A 26923-nucleotide genomic window follows, 5' to 3' on the forward strand; every position below is an offset into this window, starting at 1 on the left:
GGGAAAATTGGTGTTTCAATAAAGGCCAAATGCAACAAACAACAACAGATTTATTAAATAAATAATGCAGTAATAAAGCATGTGACCACTGACGTACGCTGAAAAGACGAAAATTTGTGGCAAGAACATCAGATCTGTGTGGAGAAATAAGGACTGCAATGTTCCTCAAACTAATACATGAAACAGACAGAAATGGCCTATTTCCATCATGTTTTTCGACATAGTTTTTGTCTGAGGTTTGACTGCTGCTCTTTTAATTACATCATCTCATGACGCCTTCTTCTTCTGTAGTTGTTTAATGGTACCACAGTGGAGAATTTACATGACCAGTGGTTTATTTTGATGTGTCCAGCCTAAAATTCTCATCACAGTAGGGGATGGAAACTAGCATTAATGAGAATTTTCTTTTGCTGATTATCTATTTTATCAATATGTAAGCTACATTTGGATGAACACTTGACTTTATTTAACCAGGACCAGTACATTTGACAAAGATGACTTGAAGTTTGCCAAATGGCAATTAGTGTGAAAAAATCTGTGTTGCTAATTTTCAGTGACTAGTGCTTTTAAGGACAAAACAGCCTTTTTAAAAATTATTAATTATGATTAACTTGTTCTTGTGTCATCTCAGAGTTGTACACAGTAGCATCAAAGCTGTCATAAAAATAGACATGCAGTAATCTGACACTTTCAAATACAGTCATGCTCACATGTAGCTGAAACTCCGACACTGTGGTCAGCTATGTGATAAATCTGCTGGTTAATTGGATGCTGTGTGCCGCTGTGAACTTTGCAGCTGATTAAGGCAGCTGTCTCCTCCGTGGTAGCACACAGTTTCGGAGGCCGACCTCTCTGTTGGCTGCAGCCACAGGTTCACAGACCCCCACTGACATCTGCTCTGCAGTAGCAACCTCCATCACTGGCCTCACTAGCCAGCTAATGAGCCTCTGCTGGCCAGTGTGACTGGAAGCACACGGACAAATGGCAGAGGTTGAGGTGTGACCTCACGGTTATGATGTTAAAGAGCTGCATCACTTCTGCTTACCACATGATGCCACATATTTGATTTTTATACACTTGAGTTGTCACAATATCAGAATCTTACACTTAAATATAATACAAGTATAACAAAACGATACTCAGTACTTCTTTTGATACCACAGCAAGAAGAAAAAAGTCCTCAGCACCCAAAATATGATAATTTTTTTAAGTACAGAAAAGTACCTTGCCAAATATGGTAATTCTGAGGCTGCATATTTTTCAAGGTCAAGGTCAAGTTTATTTATATAGCACATTTAAAACAACCTAGGTTTGCCAAAGTGCTGTACAATCCAGAAAGCACTAAAGTATTAAAATACAACTATAGAAATAGAAAATTACAATATTAGAGTGCACAGTACACAAAAAATGTAACAATAGAAAACAAAATAAAGTGCACAATAAGCACAAAATTCAAAGGAAAAAAAAAAAACAGTCTATAAATTGGCAATGTTCGGCTCAACATGAGTCAAAAGCCAACGAGAAGAGATGAGTCTTCAGCAACGACTTAAATATCTCAAGAGTCTGGGCAGATCTAATGTACAATGGTAAGCTGTTCCACAATTTAGGGGCAGCTCGGTCACCTTTGGTTTTGAGTGTAGATACCGGGACATCTAAAAACAATTCATTTGATGACCTCAGTGCTCTAGCTGATGTGTGAACATGGATGAGTTCAGCTAAGTACTTGGGGGGCCAGACCATTCAATATCTTAAAAACAGTCATCAAAATCTTAAAATCAATCCTGAAGCGAACAGGAAGCCAGTGCAGAGAGGCCAGAACCGGTGTGATGTGGTCATGTGTTTTTTGTGCTGGTCAAAAGGCGAGCAGCAGCATTTTGCACTAGCTGCAGACGCTGCAGAGAGCGTTTGTCTAAGCCCACATACAGAGAATTGCAGTAATCAAGCCTAGACATGATGAAGGCATGGGTAACTCTCTCCAAGTCTTTGTGTGAAAGATCGGGCTTTACTCTGGCAAGTAGCCGAAGCTGAAAAAATGCACCTCTCCAGCCATGTTAGCTCTAACCCATAATTCACAGGTGTGCCCTTAACTAAACTCTGGTCATGTTACCTGTTACACTCAATATAAAAATACAACTTTGCATAAAGAGCAGTATTTTTTTTTTGTTTACCAAATATTATTTTGAGTTGGTATATTTTTGACAATTTTTTAATCAAAGTTATCTTTTTAACATGTTATTTATTACATTTTAAATCAGTTTCTAACAAGCTTATGAACTCAAACATTCATGACTTTATTTAGGCAGAAAATATGAAATAAACATCTCAATAATATCTCAGTAAAACATGTCTCTCAGACACATACAACAGTATTGATGCTGTTGACAACCTTATTCTACACTTTGTTATGTACTGTATAAAATGGGCAGTGTTTTCAGCAGCAGCAAAGAAAGTATGAATTGAGTTGCCCAAGGCATGAACTCATGTTACTGTAGACGTGGATAGAGTGTGATGTTGTTCAGGGACATTAAAAAAACCACTTCCAACCTTTGTTTTGATCAATAAGTTTATTCCCTTGTGTGCAGCCTACAACCTTTCACTAATGTAATAACTTTTTTGGTTATTGATTAGTATAGTAGTAGTAGTATTGAAGTATAGATCAACAGAAGCTCAAGAGTTTCTCCAGCTTGGTTTAATCAAATACGAGTTTGTAATTTATGATTATTAAGTGTAAAGGGGAATGTAACAAACACATTTCATTTTAGAAATAAAATCAATGTAGGGACCTGATAAAGGTGAAATGACCAAATATTGTAAAATATTATTCTGCGGTTTTCGAGAAGTGCACGTTTGAATGAAATCTGCTCTTATGTGTGCAGACCATTATCTTAATAGGCTGAAAATACATTAAAGACATTTCTTTGAACCTGCCCTCACCCTTACCTCATAACTCCTGGCCTCATTCAATAACAGCATATTCACTTTGCCCACACAACAGCCTTTAAATACACTATGTGAATTGCAAGCCACTCACCCATGATGTGAATACTCTCCTTTGTAGGCTTTGCACACATCTTATTGTTGGGTTAATATAGTAATAGGATCAGAGCAGTTACAGGCTGCGAGGCACTTAAGGGGGCAGCAGAGTTTTTTTGTGTGCACAGCATAAATTTAGTGTGATGTTTTTGTCATTTTGAGCTGTGTGAGTTACAGTGAGTGTGGCGTTTCGTGAGCCTTGACCCTGAAGTGAACTCTGGGGCAGAAAATCACCATCTATTGTGGACTGTTTCATAGTGGCCATAATTTACTGGAGACACAAGTTGGGATGAAATTTAAACATGTTGGCATGAGCACTCGTTTTCACAAACACTAGCCTTGAAATTGCTTCGACGACATTACATGCAAACTAACCATAATAATGTGTGTTTTGTCTTGTCTTTGGAGTGTGACACCACTGGGATGAGACTTTTTTTTTCACAACTTAGTTTAAAGATAACGTTGTTTATTGTTTTCCTTTAACCACTGCTAGGGGTTATGGGACCATTTGAAAACTGTATAATATCAAAAATACTTGACAGTAGAGTTAAAAGTTAGTTGTTTAATATTCAGTTCTATTCAGCACAACACAAACACACCACACAGTAGAGAGGAGGAAAGAATATATAAAAATATGTATGTATGTATATATATGTATGTATGTATGTATATGTATATATATATATATATATATATATATATATATATATATATATATATATATATATGTATGTATATATATATATGTATGTATATATATATATGTATGTATATATATATATATATGTATATATATATATGTATATGTATATATATATTTACACACAACAACAACAACAATCTAAAAGGGTACACAATCTAAAAATACACTGACAATGACTAAATAACTCCATTTTGAGGCCTTTAGTAACACCAATCCTATTTACAGTAAGTGCAACATCCAACGCCAAAGCTATTTACACCTTTAAGCTGCTTTTAGCTCTTTGTTGGTGTTATCCAGTCTGTATTTAAACTATGTTTGCCTCAGTCCACCCCTCCTGGAACCATACGGAACATTTCCAGCTAACAGGCTCAGACAGTCTACTGTAATCTACCTGTGTAGTGTGAATGGAAGATAGCAGACGTAAACCAGAGGCTAGTGATGACAGCTTAGCATTTAGTAAGCCAAAGTGACCATATTGTTAGACCTGAGCTAAAAGGTGACTAAATATAGGAGTTATATTCCTCAGTTGGTCAAAAACATGACTCTAATGAGATATTATTTTGATTAAACTTTTGATTAAAATTTTGTGCAAATCCATCAAATGTTGTTGAGATATATTTGTGAAAACTTTGACCTGCTGGTGGCACCAGAGGAAAACAACAAAATCTTTATAATTTTTCTTCCAGTAAACTTGAATATATATAGCAAATGTCATGACAATCAGTTGACAGATTTTCATGAAATTTGCTACATACTGAATGATATGGGTTGTAGGTGAAAATAGACAAGCTGCCATTACTTACTATAGCACTGTAATGTACTGTATGTGAAGGATTTCACCTTTTAAGTGCTTTTGGCAAGAAATCTGTTCAGCAGATCCTTTAGAACCTGTTATATGTTAACAATATGGTCATCAAATCAAGAAAATAATGTACAAAACTTTTTAAGAGTTTTAACTTCTCTGTTCTGTCATCAGCTGCTCCAACAACAAACTGAGACTTCCAGAAAAATGAAAGTAAAAGGCACAAGACTCTTTACCACATAATCAATTTTACTTACTTAAATTTCCATTTTTATTAAATCCTCATGTTTTAATCGCATTATGCTCTAAAAGGTGATCTGGTTCCACAGACTACCGTGACTATCTCTTGCTGGCTTGATGCTATGTTTAATGTTGATTTTTTTTATTTATTATTATTTTTTATATATATTCGGTTTCTTCTGAAGGAGTTTGGTGTTTTAAATCATAACCTGGCAAGTAAATCTTGAGTTTTTTAATTTGCTACTCTACAGCACTTTTACATCCAGACTGTGGAGGTCAGACAGAAGTGGTATGCTAATATTATTTTCTCCCAAAGCCTGTGTCATAGCCAGCTTCAGACTTGTGTTTAGAGACTGAATAACTTCAACATTCACACAGACTACCTTGATCTGTCAGAGAGGGTGACCGCAGACTAACCCAAACATTGTCAGTTTATATATGTTCAGTTCCACTCCACGTTGGTTCCACTTAATAGTGCAACGCATAAACCAGTGTCTGGATTCATCTATATTCAAGGTTGCTGTCAAGCTGTCCAGATATTTCACTCTGAACCACGAATGTCAACCAACCTCATGGTGGCGCCAGAAGAAAAGTCAGGTGGTCACCAAAGTCCTCCTCTGCAAACTATGCCTGTACCAAATATTATGATAAACCATTCAATGCTTGGTTAAATATTTCAATCTAGATCAAAGAGTTGGACTGACTGCCAGGCAGATACTGCTGTCTATAGAACAGCTAGTATGACTAAAGATTGCTCAAACGTTAATGCCACAAATAAGTGAATTCAACTTTCTCTCTTTTACCAAACTAAGACGACCTTTGTTCATTCCAACACAAAAGAAAAAAAAACTTCTTGATTAGTCTTTCTACTCTTTCAACACTTACCACTTCTGGTTTGATTAAAATAAATCCATAATTCACCGCCATTAGATGTGAAAATTTTCCGGCTGTTTTCCTCTCACTTGTCCTCTAGCTCAGTGTGTGTGCTGTGCTACTGATTGAGTCTCTGAGCAGTGTGTCTTGATCATTCTTAGGTGGCGGGCCATTAAATTTAGTAAATTAAATGACCCAAATTGCCCAAAACTCCCCAAATAAAACAACTGATGGTAGACTCTGCTAATCGGCAATGACGGATATATTTGTCCACTATCCCATCCCTGCTCTGAAAGCTGAACTCTTTCTTCACATGCCACATATTTTAGTCCAACATAAGTGTTCAAAATAATCTTTGTATTACAGTAACAAAACCCCACTTCATAACCTGGTAACAGTTTGGACCCATGCATAAGAGACGGCCTCTTGTGCTACTCAAATGCTGCAGCCTGATTGCTTCTCCCCTCACCTCAGGCCTCAGTTCAGCTGTTGTATAGATGACCTTTGACCTATAGGAATTTCTCGAGGGTATGAGTAATAGGAAGTCTCTTCTCTGGGGTATCTTTCCACCTCCATCACTCTGCAAATAAATGTAGCTTTATGGCTGGGTGCCTTCAATTTCTCCCACCCATCCTCCCATCTCCACTACACCCAATACAAAAAGAGAAATGAAGTATAGATGGGAAATCATATTTTGTGATAGATGATGTTCACCAAAATGTGGTCATTACTGCAAAGGCGATTGCTATTTTGATGCATAGATATCCTTATCGACTTGCCTGGAAATTTAAATGAGATTTGAATTTTTCATGTACCTCCAAATGGCCGGGGCTGTTAATGTCTCAAATTCGATGTGTGAGCTTTGAGGGAGCTCAAGCACAGTGACAAGAATACCTTAGTAGAGCATAATTTCCAACAAGTCTCTCTGTCATAGTCATACGAATAATTCATTTTGCCGAGACTTGATTCATTAGGTCTTTTATTGTGATAGTAATTAATCAGGGACACATTCTGATGATCATTATGTGAAGGGACATAATCAGTTTAGGCTCTTGTGTTGGTTCATCAGTCTTAAAATTGAATACAATGTGTAAAGTCCATTCTGTTCCTTAATCACTTATTCAGACATATATTATTGTTGTGTAGCTCCCCGCCAAGGCAAAGCTTTCTTTCACATTCTGTTGTATTTGCCTTTGAACTCTATTTCCACATGCGACTATGTGATGAATTTTGCATGCTTTGTGTGGACATATATATTTATATTAGAATTTGTCCTTCAGACTGCTAATTACTCTCAGTTTTGCAGTCAGATTCCTTGGCAACGATGACATATATGTTAGACAAGAGCAACAAGCAAAAGACTGACTGTCTGTTCCTAACATTTCCTTACATACTCAACATTGCTGTATTGTCCCTCTCACCATCCAGTGATCCAAACAAGCCACATTGTTGCAGTTGTGCTTTCTGTCCGGAAGGTGTTTCATTCATCAGTTGGCAATGTAATTACAGTATTCTCTGAGATTCCTTGGGTACAAAGGCTCAAGGCCACATCTCTCTCAACAAGACTGCATTTTTGATCCTGCTATTTTATGCATCGGAGACTGTTTTTTCCTCATGAATATGGGATGTTATAAATATTTTCCCCGTAACTGTTTAGCAGTTTTAGAGCTTACTGCTCGTGATAATCCAAATTCTTGTTATGAAAGTTGTCACATTCTTCTAACAATATTCATAAGGTCTTATCTATCCAAACAATTCATTGAGAAAATATGTATGTGATTAATCATGACAAATTGAAATTATAATAATGATAAACACACATAAACAATGCAAACATCAAAATAAAACTAAACATGGGTTACATAAAAATTCACCTTACATAGACATACATTCATTATCAATCCCAATGTTACCCCATTACCTCCATTAATGGTGTCAACCTGTCTATAAAAAGTTACCTCTGAAAAGGGTTAACCACTCAGCATATATGGGGGATTCATGTAATAGCCATATTGTTGAAGTTGCTTTCTTTGCCACTTTTAGCTATATTTGTAGTAAATACATGGCTTTGCTACTATGAATTCCAACTGGTTTCATCCAAAGAACTGCTACCAGAAGGTCTCATACCAATTCAGCATCTATCAAATTAAAAGTCAACTGTTCTAACATTAAGAAAACACTCAGAAAGCAGTTAAAATTGAGCAGAATTTATTAATTTATAATGTTAAACACTGTCTGAAAAAAAAAAATATTGTATGTATTAAGGGCCATTTGAAGCTTCCGGAGCTTCAGCAGAAAACTGCGTTGCAGCCAAATCCAGTACAATTGAAGTGAATGGTGACCAGTTTTAAAATGTAAAAAAAATAACACAAAAAAACACAAAATGTCTCCATACTGCTCGTGTGGTGTAATCTAAGTGTTCCTAAGCTGTGACATTAAAATTTGACCCAAAAAGACACCATTTACACCATGTTTTTAGCCTAAATGTCAACTGTAGCCTCTTAGACTGAATCTGCATGCACATGCCTGAAGCGGATACACAGGCTCTCGCCAAAGCTCCGCGACACAAGATATACGAGATCTTGCGATACCTTCACATCTGTGTGCTTCCTGGAAGCGACTCAAACAACAGAGAGAGATCTGCTCAGAAATAATGACTTGTTATGCGCACAGTTGACTTCGCAGACTTAGAAGAGGAACATCGTTTCTTTGCTGCAGAATTTCATTTTTGGGTGAACTGTTGCTATAATGTGGGCACGTTTCTCCAGTCAAGTGAATATATATCAGCTTATTCTGTCACAGTCTACATTCAACATTAATATTATTATTATTTTACGAGCTGTCATCTGTCAGTCTTTGCTGATATAAACATCCAGGGTTGCTGAGGCGATCGGGGCATACGTGCTGGGCGAGAGGGGCTGCCGTCTCACAGTGCCGCAGCTCTGATTAGTGGTGGGCGGCTGCATAAAATCTTAGAGGCAACAGATAACTGTCATCGTACATGAATGAAATATTGATAAATAGTTTAAATAACTAGTATGTCTGGTACTGACTAGCGAGGGTGGGGACGTTTAATCATATAGTCGACTAATCGAGTGCATCCCCTTTTCTTACCTCCACACATTTGGCTAATCTCTGCTAAAAAAGAAAAATTGTCAGTTTTCAGAAAAAAAAAACCCTACAAAAATTAGCCCCCAATTCAAGTGATGGAGAGGGCTGTTAGACCATCCGACTACATCAGCAACTTACACCTTAACCATAGATTAACCATAATTTATCTGCTTTAACCACATTTTATTTCCTAACCTTGGCAAAACTTGTCATGGTTAAGTAATCTAGGGTTTTGCTTCATTATCCAATACTGACATTTGTGTGTGCTGTGTGATAGTGTTGAGGTAATTGGAAAATCGACCTTTAGTGAGGAGAGCACTTGTCTTCTTCTCTTCCCACATGCAGATTGTACCATCTGATTCTGACAACTTTTCAATCAAGAGTCGAGTACTTTAAACTTCTAACTTCTTTTTCTTTAGTCAACACTCACTGTGAATTTTTGCTTTTCCAAATAAACACTCAACTCTAAGTGACATTACACTGAGCTTCCAAGTCCTTGCACTGTTTTGACAGAACCTGTCTTGCCCGGCTCAACCTTGGTCAGTGTCACAGTGACACATAGAGGTGACACGGCACAGCAGGTCCCTGGGGTGTAAACCTGTGAACAGCACGCAGTGAAATGTGTAACTGTTGTGGTTTCCCCTCAAGTTGACTTGTCAGCTCCGCCTGTGGCTTGAGGTCTCCTGGGGGCCAACATACCTCCACAAAAAGGGAGAAAAACATGACAATGAAGAGTGGATTGAAGAAAGGCAGCCAGAAGGAGAAAGAAACTGAAAGCCAAAGACAGAGGGAGAAAGAGACACAGATAAGTGCGCCTTTGAACAGAACATCAGCAGGCTTCATGGCACTCAGGCAGACCTCTCTCTTCCCTCCTCACGGAGGACCCATCTCAGCAGATGAAAGGAGGAGGCTCTTTGAGGTGGCGCCCTAGCATTATCCCTACATCCTGCATCAAGTAATTGAAAGACCTGAAGAGTGTGGTAGGGGGCTCAGAGAGTGGGGGGGTCTGGGCTGAGTCATCCTTGCAAGATTTGGACTGGAAGAAAATGAGAAGATAGAGTTGTATCTTAAAATGGGTTTTTACAAGATGTTTAGTGAGCTTTAGGGTTGAGTATATTCCATTATATACCAGTATCCATGCCATTACTCTTAATGTGATACCAGTGGAGCACTTCAGCTGATGTCTTTTCATGAAAGGCATATAGAAATAATGTTCTTGTCAAGTCTCTTGTCAGGTAGAGTGACAAAGAGGTGGAAATTCCGAAATCATTGTCATGAAAACAGTTAATGGTTATTTATCTCAATCAAACTAATCATTATTTGCACAGCACTTTTCATAGTGGATATTGCAATTCAGAGTGTTTTCCAGGTTAAGTTGATAATAAGATGCAGGAAACTAGAAATCTGAACAATTTATAGGAAAATGTCCATTCTAGAAATGAAAGCAGACACTATCTCAGCACCCCTTCTGTATTCACTTTGCAATTACTGATGCAGCTTTCATAATGGATGGAATATAACACATAATATGTGCAGGAATCAGTGCGTCGTGATGGCTTACAGGGCTGCGGGTAACATAATATCTTAAATTTGAAACTGCTGTGGTAACTACCACGTTATCTGACCAAATGAAGCAGAAAATGCATTTTTGCCTTTAAAAATGCATGACGCCAACACTACCTTTTGGATGCTGTAGTGTGCTGTGAAAGCAAGGTAAAGAGACAGAGAGAATAATATTATATTTCTTAAAATGCTTGTATTTATGGGGGGTTTGGATATGGGACGTCCTGAATGCGCTCATTGGATCAGAGTAATCTCAGTCAAATCAGTGTCAATGCTGTGTCTGTGTACTGTTTAATCCTCTCGGGCATGAAATTTAATATGTTGTACAGCAAATGTATTATCTACATTTTCAGATGAATACATTGCAGATGTAAAGCTGTTGCATCTGAAGCAAATGCTTTCATGACTTTGAATGCTGATCTACACTACTGATGAGGTCTGTGACATTTACATGACACTTTACATTCCTGATGAAATTGACATAGGGTGTAAAAATGGGAGGAAAAGCTGTGTCATTATGAGAAAAGGTTGCTTTTAAAGTCTTTTCTTTAACCAGATGTGTTCTTATGGTACTGCAGGGGCACTCGCACCTTCGTCATGTCTTGTCCTAAAGGTCTCCTTTCCATCCCCACTCGTTTTCCTCCCTCACTCCCTCTGGTTTTCCAGTGGATGAAACAGAACATGGTTTCTTATTATCAGCCCAGGCTCCTCCCTCTCTTTGACTGGCGGTGTTTCTCCTCCCTCCCTCTTGTGCGGAGAGCTCGGCAGCGAGCGTTAATCCCGGATTGAGCTGCCCTGCCGTCTGCATCCCGTTGTTGCTGGGAGAGCATGGCACGGCTCCAGGACCCCTGTGCTCACACCGGAGAGAAGTGAACGAATGAGAGAGAGAAGGGAGGGAGGAAGGAAAGAGGTACAGTTGGGCTGCTCCACAACTTGTCACAGCTGCTTGAGTGCTGCACTGCACTGAGTGTTATTGAGTTTCTCACACACTCTCACTTAAACAAGGGAGAAAAAAGAGCAAAAAGGAAGGATGACGGCCGCTTTGTCGCAGCTGTGGGTGCACATGTGAATGAAGAAAGAGGAAACTCGGTTACATCCTGGCTTCCACCACATTGCAACATCTCTCTGCTCGCTGTTGCATCTTTCCCACCACTCACACTTAAGAGGGATTAAACTTTTTTTTTTTTGGATCTCTTGTATTGGCACATCTGGAACTCTTTGAGCCACTGACATGGAGTCTCCCACCAAAGAGATCGAGGAGTTTGAAAGCACGGCCCTGAAGTACCTTCAGCCGGAACAAATTGAAAAGATTTGGCTCCGGCTCCGGGGACTGTGAGTATATCCACTTTTACTTCATGTTTTCAACAAGTGTGTGTGAAGCAGTGCTGTATGTGAGAGTACGTGTGTGTGCCTCTGTGTGAATCTCATTTATGTTTGAATTAAGCTTTTACTATTTACATCTGAATTGATCTATATTACGTATTTGTAATAGCTAGAACTGCAGTGATTGATCGATTTAGTTGTCAATCAATGAATTAATTGTCTAATTCCAGCTTTTTAAAATGTGAATATTTTCTGGTCCTTTCCTCCTTTATGACATTTAACCAAATATCCTTGGGTTGTGGGCAAAACAAGACATTTGTGAGCATCATATTTAGCTTTGGGAAACACTGATTGCCATTTTTCACCATTTTCTGATATGTTTTAGACAAGACAACTAATCAGTTAGTCAAGAAAATAATAGACAGATTAATGAACAAGGAAAAATCATTAGTTGCAGTCTCAGCTAGAGAAAGGGTACAGAAAAGAGATTGAGTATAACAATAAAAGCCTGGTTTTGTTCACCTCACACTGATTTTTTTACAGCATGTTCAAGTTACATTGTGTATATGTGAGTGCCTACTTTAGAGAGTGAAAGAACCAAGGATAGACTGATTGATAAAAGCAGAGCAAAAAGAAGAGCTAAAGACGTAAGAAAAACAGAGAGAGAGAGAGAGAGAGAGAGAGGGAGGAAGATATTGGAATTACTCAAACCAGACAGCTCTCAGCTACTTCCTTTGAACTATTTTTTGAATGGTTTGTTTACTTCATTGGACAGCGAGGAAGGAAAGGAAAGTACATCAGAGCTGAAGTGTTAACTGTGGGAGGACTGCTCACACTTGCACCCTTATTGCATGTTTATTTAAGTCAACTGAAGTCCCTTTTTCACGCAAATGCATCAGAATGGTTTTAAAGAGACAAGAACATTCTAATTTTTTTTGGCATCTCCTTATGCCAGATGCTCTTTATATTGCGTGTCAGATGACACATGTAATAAAAGACAGCATCAACAGCTGTTGTCCGTGTAGAATTATGATGCAGTGAGACATTAAATTTGGATTTAAATGACAGGTTGAGGTATTGAGGCTGAAATAAAGAGAAAATTCAGATTATTTGAAGTGGGATTGTGAAAGGTAATTATCCATAGATAGTGCATTACCAACAGTAGATGCAGTTTGGAGAAGCAGAGATGGACACCAGCCAGGAAGCTAAGCAATGAACTGCTGTGCACAGGGTCATCAACAAAAGGTATTTTAGCCACCAAAAGATTTGTTTGGGCTTTTTAATGGATTGGACAGCTGAAAATATGACAGGAAATGGGGAGAGAGTGAGGGAATGACATGCAGCAGAGGGCCATGAGTGGAGCTGAACCCACGGCTGCTGCAGAGGACTCACGGCTTCTGCACATGGGGCTCACACTCTATGAACTGAGCTACCTTGGCACCCCCGTATAATCCTTTCTGACAAGAAACCAGTTATACAAGCCAAATATTGCTCTCTCCAAACCAACCAAACTCTATAGGCGAAATCAGTAATTTAATCTTTTAGAATATGGGAGTTGCTGGTTTACTGCTGCCTCAATCTGTTAGTTTGTCTGTTATTGTGTGATTTTGGCGTTTTAAAAGGATAGTTCAGACTGGCCAAAGTCAAAGTTACAAAGTCAGTAACACAAAAAAAATGAATAGCTCGAGGTAGCAGTTGAGGTAAAATTACTGATTCTGCCTATGAAGTTTGGTTGGTTGGGAGAGAGTGAGATTAGGCAATGGCAGGTTCCCATCAGATTAGCCAGTCTGATGGCCAAGTAAAATGGTGAAATATATATAGCGTACACTTAAAATGATACAATCTTTTTAGGTGGTCCTTCTTTAAGTGGCTAAAATACTTTTTGTTTTCAGCCATCCACAGTACATTGCTTAGCTTCCTGCACCGGTACTCTTGCTGCTTTTCCAAACTGGAGGCGTGTGGACCGATATCTACTGTAGCTAATACACTGACTATGGGCAGGTACCTCATACAATCCCACAATCTTTGTCTTGTCATGTGTTTTTTCCTTTGCCTATAATATTTCTCTTTAAATAATAGAAAAGCTCCCCAAGCCTCATATCTCTCATTTCTCTCATTTCTCCCAGTTTCCTTGGAGAAATTCTTTTTTTGAACCACCAATAAATGCTGCAAAATCGCTTTCTCTCGTCCACCAACCAATCAACACCTCTATGACCTTTCGCCCTGAGAGGAAAGCCCAGCACTCTGAGTATGCAAGTTGAAGCGCAGAATTATTCATTTTCACTTCTCATCCTTCTTACTCAGCAGGGGGAGGAGATGGCCGTGTTGGTAGGAGGGTTACGTTTAGGGGGAAAAAAAAGTCTTTACTGTAACTGCTGGAGGTCCGAATGAAATGCAGTTTCCTCCTGTGCCACAGTCGATGGCTGAGCGAAGGAAGTGTGCATGGGGTTGCAGTTCATCTCTCAGCCTTCCTCCCATCTCCTTCCCCTCTCACATCACTCTGCTTTATTTTTTAGTTATTTTCATGTCATTTTATCTCTATTGCTCCATGATTCATCATTGTTTGTCCCCCCCCCATGTCAGAAACCCAATATGTGGGTTCTCCCTTGCCATCAACACTCTGCCACATTTAGTTTCCTCGGGTGACTTCATTGTCTCTTCCATTTGGCCACTGTTATAAATTCCCTGTCATAACGGTATGTGTTCTGTTGGATATTTGATGGATAGTGAGTCAGATGAATGTAAGAGGGGCTCTGGATTTTTTTATTTTTTTTGTTCCATCACGACTACGCTGCAGTCTGCTGGGTGCTCTGAGGGCTCCTGTTGCGTGTCAGAGATCACATTAGCCTTTAATCTCACAAAGAGCCTCCGTCTGAAGAGAGGGAGCTCCAACTGACAGGCAGCCCCCACAGATGTTGACGCTTCACACAGTTTATGTTGTGTGTTTAATAGAGAGGGATCAACAGTGAGCAGAATATGTGTGTGTGTTTATGTGTGCGCGCACGCGTGCGCTCCTGTGGGTGATATAGATTGGATGTGTGTTTGAGTGTATGTATGGCGGCTTGGTGACATTTACTGTATGTGCTGCCAGCTTATCCTCTGAGATTTGTTTGGCAGCTGTATGATTTGTGTTTGTGTGAGCGTGTGTGTGTGTGTGTGTGTGTGTGTGTGTGTGCTGGATGGCTATCACAGCACTCTCTGGCACAGAGTACTCCACAGAGTACACCAATCATCCATGGATAGACAGGGTGAGCATTTGCTTTGGACGCTTTTCCCTCTTCAATGACGCAGTCCAAAGCCTGGTGACATGTCCTGATGAAGGCATGAACAGCATGTTGTGCTTTATTACCTCCCTGTGACAAATGGCCCCTTTATGTTTTTGCATCTGTGAATGGATTTCAATAGATTTCCATTGATAAATTAGATCACTGCGTCAGACCCGACCTCTCTGTCACCCTCTGATTAATGGAAATCAATGAATTATATAATCACTTGATCAACAGTTCATCATGGAGAGCTCCCTCAAGGGAAGGGCAACTTGGCTCAAGGAGGATCTAGGTGGCCAGATGACCGCTTTATGACACCATCTGATTTGTTAGGCACTGATGAGAATAAAATAAAAACAGTCCAAGAAAAACAAGCTGCTGTTCGCCATCCGGACAGCTATTTGAAGAGGCCCCAAAAATGTAATTTCACATGGTCACATTGTGCTTAGTAACTCCTCTGTGACCTTTACAATTACAATAATTCCTGGAATTTTCATGACCCCTTTCAACCCACATTCTCATTATGCCGAGGACATTGCATTAAAGCCTTCTAATTAGAAGAAGCTCTGTGTTGTTGACACACACACATTAAGATGTAAAGCAAGCTCAGTGATGGGGGGAAGGGGAAAAAGGTGGGATGGAGGTGAAGAGAGTGGGAAATATCCAGCCGTCTCCTAGATATTGCATTTATTTACAACAGCAAATATGTTTTGAAGGAAACGTAATGCAGACCTAAATACGTTTTCTGTTAACATAATGAGTAAATGTTGTTGTTGGCAAGTCGCAAAAATGTTGATACTTAATGTATCAGTAAAACAGTCACACACAATGTCTTTCACTTGTTTCCCACTTCTTTCTAAGAGACAGTTATAATATCCATACCTATATTTCTCCTTCTTATTTATTGTTAATTATGTGTCTCTTATGTATTTGTTATACATAAACTCTTCCTGTCTTCATGTCCTTTAAAGTTTAATTGCTTGATGGACAATAAATCTGATTTAATCATTTATTTCCTATTAATCTTGAGGGAGCTCTTTACATTTCTTTACTGAAACTAACGTACTTAGCTTGCAGTTTTCTGCTGAGCTTGAGGAAAGATTGATATAGAAAACGATTGAGAAACAAATCAAGCTAAGTGCTGTGAATTCTGCCTGACTGGAATTTAAATGCACGTCTGTAGTTGAACCGCAGTGGGGCCACCCTCCCCTCCACTTTGCTGTTATGAGTGCCTTAAGTGTGTGTGTGTGTGTGTGCATGTGTGTGTGTGTGAGAGAGAGAGATGGAGAGTATGAATTCAGCTTTTAGAGTCCTGCTGTTATCTCTTCATGGAGGTGTGGGTGTGTTTTAGGCCAAATGTTAGGGTAAGTGATAGTAGGTGTGTTTTAATGTGACTGTGTATGTTGCCAGTGTGTGTATGTGTGTGTAGTAGTAAAGTAGGTAGGATGTCAGGGGTTGGAGTGGTGTGTGTATGTGTTTTTGCATATTATTACACCTCTCTTAATTCCCTCATCTGTGTAAGTGATTGTTAGCATTTCCATTCTTTTGAGATTTACAGAGTGAACACAAGTAACCAATATGACTGTTGTTATCCCCCCAAAAAAGAGAAAAGAAAGAACTGTAATGTCTGTTGTTGCACATTTGTTTCATGCAAGAACAGTTCTGTATTGTTACCATAAACTTCTCTTACCTTTTCCTTGACGTTTGTTTGTACCAACTTGAATTCAGCAAATGTACCACTCACTTAAACTCAGTGAAGACCACCTGTGCATGAGCAGGTGTGTGTTCATGAGATTTAATCATTTGCATAATAAACGCCTACGATTACTGTATAAGACTACCTGCTCTACTTCATTTAGAGCAGGTAGCAAGTTTTTTTTTAATTCAAAATTGTTTCCAAAGAGTAAAACAAAGAATCTTATACAACAGAACTGCTGGAAATCAGCATACTGAAAAAATTATGTGAGAAGATGAACAAGAGAATATTATACAGCAGGTGATTTATGCACTGTCAGGTGCAACAGAGCATGATACTGGACAGTAGCCTGCATAAAGACCCTGAGGCATCTGCTGGAGGCAGAGGATGTTTTAAAACTGCTGAACTATATAAGCTGCTTTGCCAAAATATGCTAATAAAATTCTAAAATATAAAAAAAGATCTCTCTAAACCTCTCAGTAAAATGGCAGGCCATGATGATGGACAGACTATTAATTTTGCATAACATTTATTTCAGTTATATATTTTGTTTATATCTGTATAATGTTCTACCTCTAAATCCATTACGATTCTCAAATTAAACCAATGTTTTTCCCTGTGAAGAGGCAAAGGAAGACTATCTGTACATGACTTGTACAACAGGTCTAAAGCAGCATTCATACACAAGCTAAAATTATAGAGCTGAGAACATTTTGATGAATTCCATGAATTCTCCTAAATTACTTGCATTTGCTAAGAGTGAATGTGTTCGTATGGGTGGTTCATGCATGAGGCTCAATGTATTCTATTTCTGTCTTTCCATGTTAAGTATGGTAAAGGGATAGTTTTGATTATTTGAAGTGTGGTTGTATGAGGTACTTATGAATAATCATTATGTTACTTAGAGTAAATGCTGGTTGACATGCCTCCAGTTTGGAGAAGCAGATGCGAGTAATGGCACGGGAGCTAAGCAGTGTACTGCTGTGGATGGGGTCAGCAGCAAAACGTATTGTAGCCACTTACAAAATCTATCTATAGAAAATAATCTAAAAACTCAATATCATTTTAAACGTATGTTATATTTAGATTTTTTTCCCTGATATACCTTGCCATTGCTTTTTCCAGTGGGAAACAGATGTTATATAAGCCAAATTTGTCTCTTTCTCACTCAACCAAATTCCTTTTGCAAAATTTAACCTCACAGAACACAGGAGTTGCTGTTCTATTGCTGGCTCGATTGTTTAGTTTGTTCGTGTCATTGCGTGACTTTGGTGAATCTGAAGTACCCTTTTAAAACACCAAAGTCACACAATAAAACAAACAAATCGAAGCAGTGGTCGACCAACAACTCCTGTGCTCAGCGAGGTAAAATGACTGAATTTGCCAATGGAGTTTAGAGAGACCTATAATGTTAGTTTCCTGTAGTAAAAAACTCTCTGATAAGAAAGTAAAGCAGTGCAAATATTCAAAATTTGCATATACTAAAAACTGATAGTGATTGTTTTAGATGACTAAAATACATTTGCTGCTGACCTTGTCTAGAGCACTGCATTGCTTAGCTTCCTACACCAGGACTCCTTCTGCTTCCTCAAACTGGCGGGGTGATGACCAACATCTACTGTAGGTAATACGCTGACTACCCAGTACCTCATACAACCCCATTTGAAAACTTGAAAATTAATTCAACACAGATCACAAGAGTAACATTTCCATCGATATCTCACTATCCTCATGTTTGTTTTTTCTGGCAGGCGCAAGTACAAGAAGACGTCCCAGAGGTAAGACTTACTGCTGGGACTCTGGATCTCATCCCTCACCTCCTCATCTCTCCCTCCTCCTCCTCTTCTTCCTCCTCTTAATCCTGGACCTACACGTATCTGTTTTTTCCTTTCATGTTATTCATGGTTGCTTATCTTGCAAAGCACTTTATAACTCTGTTATGAAAGTGCAATCTTAATAAAAACTGTTATTGCCATGATTATGAGCATTATTATCCCCTCTATTCGTCCACTTTCACCCTAATGGTCACAGATCTCAGCTGTACAAGTCAAACACACCTTGTCACACTCTTATGCACTCAGTCTATCACTCACGCTTCGTTTCTTGTGTTGATTCAAGTGTCAACTCACCTGATAATCTTATGGCATCTTAATGGATAGAAATTATGGAGATGCACAAGTATCAACTCACAGACCTTGAAAGCTTGATGAATAACTCAAGAACCACGCATGTTATCTTCTTTATTATGAAACTTTCATTTGTTTGGTTCTGTCAGAGATGCTCAGGGGAAATCAGGCCCTCCATTAACTGGAACTGAAAGGCATTTATTTACAAGCGTAATAGTAGAAATTCATTAACGCCACTGAATGAGTGGTTAATATAGATGAAAGTATCATTTGTTTCTGTATTGATCTGAAACATGCAATCAGTATCCTTTATTATTCAAGTCATTTTCCTCTCTGAGGATTTTTGGGACATATTTATAGCTTTAGGACCCAGAAAAATGGACTGTAAAACTGTAAAGCCTTTAAGTCACTCTGGCTACACAGATGATGTTTGCGTTACAATGTTTTGTGTACAATCTAATTCAGAAATCTAACTAGCCGGGTGCTTCTGTGTTCAGTGGTTAAAGCTCCTGGGTCTACTGGGTGTCAGTGTCCTGCCAAAACCCTTTTGTATTGTCTCTAGATTATCTCTCTCTGTCTCAAGGCTTTGTTTTAGTAACCTCTTTAAATAATATATAATTCAAGTTTCACTACTTTTATTACATTTAAAGGCAAAACCAAACACGAACAAAGGGCACTAAATAAATTTAACAATAACTTTAATGCTTTCATACACTGTTGGTAAGCATATAACAAACACAGAGCCAATGAGTCATATGTTTTGTTAGTAAGCAGGTGCTGTAGTCTACATCCAACACAGAATAGATTGGGATGTCAAGATCAAGATGAAATGCGCAGTAGTTTAAAATGTATTCAAGTTTTTTCCTTATCTAAATCGAACAGGTACATTTTGCTTTCCTCTGAGACTGAAAGGAAGCATCCAGTTTTCCCGGCCAAGAACAAGATAGCAGAAAAGACAGAGACCAACAATGCATTTAGTGACTCTTAATACTTTTTGACTTCACTTCAGAGTCTGTGGCATTCACCCTCACATGCATTTGTCCTATTGAAGATGTAAATCTTTATGTCAAAGTTATTTTCTAAAACAGTTGGTCATTTTATCTTTGTCAAACATGTCACAACCTGGCTTGTGGTAGACACGCTGTGTTAAAAAGTTAAACAAAGTAATTCTTGAGATTGGAGATAGTTTGTGAGTGTTGTAAGGTGAATGTAAACAAAGTAAAGGAAGAACTGAAGAGGACCTAAAGCTACAAACATAATGGGTGTCTGCTGGCAAGGAAAGGGAGGACACCTAAGCCGTGTTTCCACCTAAAGCATGCTGAACTTTTAGTCCCAGGAACTACTTTTCAAAGAACTGAAAGGTTCCTTCCACCCATTGCTGTCTATGTTTCTACAACAGTCCAGAGACCTATGAAGATTAGGCTAATTATTAGGGCCGTATTTTTCATTAATTGTCATTTTTGCACATGACTAAACAAACCGACGACATCATATAAAGAAAAGGATCAATAAGGCCTGTACTTCATCTTCGGTTGATTTGTAATATGACTTCTTCTGTGACTCAAAGGTGATGTTTCAAAGCACAATAATCAAAAAACAAACTGGTTTGCAGCTGTAAGAGATTTAAAAATTGTGGTTAATATAAAATGCTGCAGGTACTAAACCAATCAGAAATGATCAGCACTGCATGCCCCACCCCCAAAAGTTCCTGTACTTTTGGAAAGTACTACCCCCTGAGCATGGGTGGTTGACTTTTTTTTTGGGGGGGGTTAAATGATGTCCATGGAATTTAATGTAGACCCTGGCCTCAGTGGTGAAAACATACTGAATTCCCTTAAAGGTTCCTACTCCCTGGGTAAAGTACCTGCAGTGGAAACACAGCTCTAGTAACAACCAGAGCATTATAGACTGGGAACACTGGCTCAAGGTGTTCCCACATGGCACTGATGATCCCTGGCACCACCCACCAGGTATTTGAAAAACAGGTGATTGGCAGGGAAGGGCAGGGGTCAGGAATGAATAGTGCTTTTGTTGGTGACTGGTTTTAGATGTGGCATGATACACAGTTGATGCTCTACTAGGAATATTTACAATAGCAGGACAATGTACGTGGGATTGATTCAAAATAAACTATAGTGCCCATGTTCATCAAAATCAAGGAACATGTCACATGTCACAACAGTGTGGCTCACTGATGTTTTTTAATAGTTTGGGTAATTTGGACAACAATGGAGCTCCATGGCACACAGGAATAAATAATATCAGGCTGAGGCGACACAGATAATAATATAATGTTAGTAGGATCAAGACACTGTTGGTTTCACTGGATTATTTGACAGTAAGAAAACTAGAATATCACTAACCTTAAGGGTGATATGGGTGGTAAAGGTGCCTGATATCACAGTATATTCTCAGATTAAATAACCAAAAAACTCCCAACCAATTTTCTTTATAGTTTTTGAACAACAGCATATTTGAATAACTGACACAACATACAAAACGCCACTTCTCTTTGGTTACAATCTGGAGAATTCATTGGTACAAATTGTGTTAACTCACTAAATGGGAAATTGTAACTGCTCCACAAATGAAGCTCAAAACAAAAATAGGTTGCCAAAGCACCACTCTAATGCAGTTCCATGGCATTTTCTTGTGAACTGTGGGATTGCCACACAGTTAGAGTAATTGAACGAAAGTCTCCTCATGCTACTTATTGGCACAGCATGTGGTCGTTTGGAGTGGTATAGAGCCAGCGGTTGGAAACTCTCATTCTGTCTCTCTGTCTCTGATGGGTGGGTGAGTTCCTGTGTGGAGGAGCAGGCTGATTGACAGCTCCATATGTGTCTGTGTAATTACGGCCGGGCTAATTGGCAGAGAGGAACACTGGGACATTGTCATTACTGACACACCAGTACAACCCCTCACATATGCAGATGGAGGTAGAGATAGCCCTCTTCACAGAGGGAGGGATGGAAGGATGGAAGAGAGGAGTATGTGTATTTGTAGGAGAGGGAGTTAAGAGAAATGGAAGAAAGGCTGCAAATAAAGCTCCATGTAGGCCTTTGTTTATATGTTTTATGTGGGTTTGGTGATGGTAGTCAGGAAATGGTTTGCCTGCTATTATTATTAGTTATCATTTATTGATTGTATGGTCACTGTTAAGCTTTGTTCTTCTCTTTCAACAAGTGACGATTTGCTGAGCCACACCACCCCTTAGTTACTGTTGCTAGGCCTGTCAAACATTCTAGTGTTTTTGCTGGCTGAAAATGACCGTCACTGGTAGATTTTATCAGCTAGCTAGCTAAGAAGGCTAACATTAGCATGTTAAACTGTTTAAATGCCATTAACTGTAAATATGACAAAGCAGGACAGCATCTCCACTTTCTCCCACTGTAAGAAAATGGAGCCAAAATATCCTGGATATGAGCGCTGCCATCTTGCGCTGGTGACGTTACTTTTGGTCAGAGTATAAGCAGTAGTGATCAAAGTTGGAGCCGCGGCAACAAGGTCATGCCCAAACACCCAGCCAAAATGTCAGAAACCATCCTTGGGAAAAAAAATATTTGACATGTATTTTATGCTCTATACTGCAGCCAGCCACCAGGAGGCAGTCAAGATATTTTGGCTTCATGTACAAGACATGGAAATAAAGAAACAACATTGTTCTTGTATTTTAATGTTGAGCTGGCTAGTCATAGTACGTTTAAGCTTTACTATTTCAAAAGAAAACTCTTCAAGGATGAGTATTAAATTATGTGTTTAGAAAATTTAATGCTATGGTTACAATCTCCAATATCAACTTTAGCAGGAGATGGTAGAGTTCAAACTTCCCTAAACTCATTAAAGGACACTAACATTACCTCATCCGGTGTGTGTGCGTGCAGGATTTTTTAAAATAACCACAAAATAATGTAGTCTGCTAAGATATATTAACTTTTGGCCTTGGATTTAACACTAGCTTAGGATAGTTAGCCAGACATGCTAATCTTTGCAGTCAAAAATGGTTTAATCCATTCCTTACACTTTTGTTTTTGTTTTTTAGGAAACGGTAAAAGAAAGAGTGAAGAGTTTCACAACACGGTTTCATTTATGTGGAGAAGTCCAAAGCTTGACAGACCTGCCATGCCCAGTCTCAGTTGCTAAGCTGTGATTGGACAATCACTGTGCAGGCAATGGGCTTTCAGTCCATTCAAAATGTTATACTTATTTGATAAATCTGTTCTTAATCTCAGGCTTCTGAATGTGCCAGAAAGCAATTTGATTCTGTTCACTTGCCAAGAAAAAAAAAAAAACAGCACTTTCTCTTGTGTTTACAAAAAAGGCATTGATCACCCAAGAACCACCACTTACAGTGATTGTTCACCAACAAAGCAAGAAGTAGATGGTTTGTGCATCTCTTTGTATTCCCTGACAGGTGGCTGAATACAGCACCGAGTGAAAGAGGCTTTTACTTAGGCCTGTAAATATGCTACAGTGGTCACTCCTTGTAGCTCAGCTTTTAAAAGCTATAAGTGTTTTGCCATCTGATCCAGGCAAGCCTCCAGCCTTAAATGGCCTTATGTAGTGTGCCCAGTTGCCAGCTCTGTTGAGAGTGTGTTCTTCTCTGTGTTTATGTGAGTTTTTGAGTCTTCTATCTCTCCCATCCCAGAGCTGCTGTGTTTATTGGAATTGCAGCCTTGGAAGCTATGCAGGGTTACAGTACAGTACATGTTGTCAGAGGCAGAAATGACTCAGTCATCTACAGCCTGGTCCAGATTTCAGACACTCAATCTGTGTTGTCTGTGCAGGACAATATTGAGATTTTAGGGTGATGTGTCTGTTTGTGTGGTTAAATCCACTTTTCATTGTAAGTATAGTACTAAGTATTTCCAGAGTTCTCTTACGTGTGAAAAATGCAACTGACAGGAGGGTCATTTACTTTACAGCTACACTATTTTTTTGCAAAATAGAATGTTATTGGACGGATATCTTCTCTTTTTTGTTAAAGATATTCAATGTTCAGATAGAGCCAGACCTATTTTAATAAATCTGGGGATATCTAGCAATGTAAGGAAACTAAAGCAGGCACGTACTGGCATATGGTCTTATCAGTGCAACAAAGCTTGTCCTTTTATTTTGGAAAAAGATCCAACATTGAAATTAGGACTCACAGAACTGATGGACACACATCTACTTTGAGAGAATCCAATTTATCATCAAAGAAAAGTTAAAAGATTTGAGAAGTTTTGTCAACAGGCTGTGGTTGGGGTGGGTATGTGGATGAAGTAGATAAGAGGAGAGCTTAAGGTTGGTTATGCTATAGACTTCTAAAATGTTTCTTTTTCTTTTATTTATTTACTTATTTATTTTTAATAGGTAGGAAGTATGTTTACTTATGTTCTGATATTTGTGTGGAAAAGAAACATGGCAATACCACAGACTATTTTTTCATTCAAACATAGACTTTCTCTGTTTGGATACTTAGTTTAAGACCTCGAGACAGAGGTTAGATATATGCTGTATTATTCTTACTTTCTAAAAGCAAGTTTGAGCTTCACTATTACAAGAGAAAATGCTGCCTACACTCGCATCATAGTTTCTCATTTCGCAGAAGGAAGTGAAACATAACCACAGTCCGTGGTTGGGGTGTGGATGGTGTAGATAAGGGGAGAACTTAAGGTTGGTTTTGAGTTAGAGGTCTTACGTGTTTCTTTTTTTATTCATTTATTTTTGATAGGAATTCTCTTTTCTTGTGTTTTGATATTTTCATGAAGAGGCATTGCAGAGTTCAAGTTTCATTTTTGTGACACTAGTCTGTCTCCAGTCTCAAGTCTGGCATCTACAGCTTTGCCAGGCTGTATTTGCAGTACAGAAATTTTTCTTTTTCACATTATTTTTTTTATTTATTTTAAAAAATCTAGTCCTCTACTCTCCATCACTTACTGTAATAGCATATAGATAAACTATTTAATGATGTAAATACCAAGTAGTGGGCAGCTTATTTTTTTCTGTTGAATAGAAAATAATTATTCTTTGCTTTTCTGGAAGTAGCAATGGAAGAAATTGACATGTTCAGAAACTGAAACTAGATAAACAAGTGAATAGAGATTAAAAAAATCACATTACTTGTCACAAGAAGTTCAGTGGAAAACACCTAGGAAGCTACTGGGTTCATGTCCTGCCTATTTTTGGGCAAATGTGTTTTTTTGCATCCTACAATTTAAGAACCTACAATTAATAAGCATTTTCCGTACTAATTCCTGTATTTTTACAAGGGATGCACCGATACCTAGCTTGATTCCGAGTATCAGGTATTGGTCCAATACTACACAACTGTACTTGTACTCAAAAAACTACACTGATACCACCACACCCAATACCGCTTTTATGAAAGTAGCTCCTTCAACACAAGCAATTTGCCAAAACATTTAAACAGCAACATGACACAGAGTTCAAGGAGTTTGCTAATGCTATAATTGGGAAACAACAACAACAATTTGTTACATTAGAAAGTGGCAAACATCTGATAAAAATAAAACATGTTACTGTAATGGCATTATTAAGTACTAGTATCGGTACTGGTACTAAATGCAAGTTCTCATGCATTTCCTAATTTTTACACTTAAATTTATATATTTAGATTTCACTACTTTTTGGTGAACAAATAAAAAGGTTTCAGTATTTCTCCTGTAGTACCAACCATCAATTTAGAAAATGCAATTTACAGAAAATAAAACTTAATTTACACACTTATCATTTAAGGCTCTTACACAGTGAATGTATGTCATGATGAACTGGGCTTTTTTTTAAATGTATCCACAAGATAATGTAGTTTGCTTGGTTTGTTGGCCAGACATGCTAACATGCGCAGCTTACGTTTGAGCAAATGAACACTTTATTTAGTCCATTTCTTACATTTTTTTGGTTTTAGAAAAAAAATACAAACACGAGTGCTGCTTTTGCTGTTTCGGCATGTTGATAAATCGCTTGACAGACCTGCCATGCCTAATAACAGTTGGACAATCGCTTTTAAAGAGATGGCTTTATGGATTTAGTGAATGGTCGATTCAAAATGTGTTCCTTCTTTCACAAATCTCTTCATCACCAAAGGCATTGATCACCAAAGCTCCACCACTTACAGAAATTGTTCACCAACAAAGCAACAAGATGGTTTGTGCATCTCTTTGTGTCCTCTGACAGGTGCTTGAATATGGCACTGAATGAAACAGGCTTTTACTTAGGCCCGTAAACATGTTACAGTGGTCACTCCTTGTAGCTCAGCATTTAAAAGCTATAAGTGTTTTGCCATCTGATCCAGGCAAGCCTCCAGCCTTAAATGGCCTTATGTAGTGTGCCCAGTTGCCAGCTCTGTTGAGTGTGTTCTTGTCTGTGTTTATGTGAGAGTTTTTGAGTCTTCTATCTCTGCCATCCCAGGGCTCCTGTGTTTTGTTGGGATTGCAGCTCTGGAAGCTATGCAGGGCTATAGTACATGTTTTCAGAGGCAGTAATGACTTAGCCTGGTCCAATCTTAAAACACTCAATCTGTGTTTGTACTGTAAATATGTTTGTTGGTGAAGGACTGAAGTTGTGAGGTTTAGGAGGCAGTGTCTTTGTTTTATGTGGATAATATCGGTAACTCTTTGTCCGTGTAGTGAACCGTGAGAGTGATTTAATTCTAGAAAATAACATTTGCGTAAAAATGCCGAAAGTGGGAACAGCGAATGAATGAAATGACCACATTGTCAAGTGGTGAAAAAAGAGCGAGAGCAATGGAGAGGAGGACAGATATCGTCAGGCAGAGAGTCACAAGGGAAAATTGAACTCTTTGGTTAATGTCAGTAATCAGGGAGCAAATCTTCCAGGCATTGGCTGCCTTTCAAGAACAACCCATTAGATGCCATTACCCAAGCCACTCTGTCTCTCTTCTCTGTGGTTCGGGGCCATTTGTCAGTCACCACAGCTATTGGGCTATTTATTGGAGATGATTCATTTGGGGCAACAAAGCATGTTACAGTACTGTTATTGGTTTCACGTTTGGATTAGCTGGCTACAGAGCAAATACAGTCACATCCTCTAAAACAAACAAATAATTGTCTCTTGAGCAATAAGGACCAGAAATTACAGTGGCAGCGAAGATAATGATGAGCTCAGATAATGCATTAAGAATAAAGATGATGAACACTGTTTATCAATTAAAAATGGTAATTA

The 26923-nt window shown here is 38.6% G+C and overlaps 1 protein-coding gene across 2 annotated transcripts in view; it reads left to right on the forward strand.

Annotated features, from left to right (window-relative positions):
* The first annotated feature begins 11042 nt into the window (after window positions 1-11042).
* The window catches only part of pde1cb (phosphodiesterase 1C, calmodulin-dependent b), an 85194-nt gene continuing 69313 nt past the window's right edge, over window positions 11043-26923 (forward strand). For both annotated transcript variants that reach the window (XM_084731889.1, XM_084731890.1), the window contains exons 1-2: window positions 11043-11657; window positions 18362-18388. In XM_084731889.1, the coding sequence (XP_084588015.1) occupies window positions 11557-11657; window positions 18362-18388 (128 nt within the window). In that variant the 5' untranslated portion in view covers window positions 11043-11556. The remainder of the gene's footprint in view (window positions 11658-18361; window positions 18389-26923) is intronic.

The sequence above is a fragment of the Lutjanus erythropterus genome, chromosome 12 (genome assembly GCF_056507025.1).
Source record: "Lutjanus erythropterus isolate fLutEry1 chromosome 12, fLutEry1.hap2, whole genome shotgun sequence".
Classification (NCBI taxonomy): Eukaryota; Metazoa; Chordata; class Actinopteri; order Lutjaniformes; family Lutjanidae; genus Lutjanus; species Lutjanus erythropterus.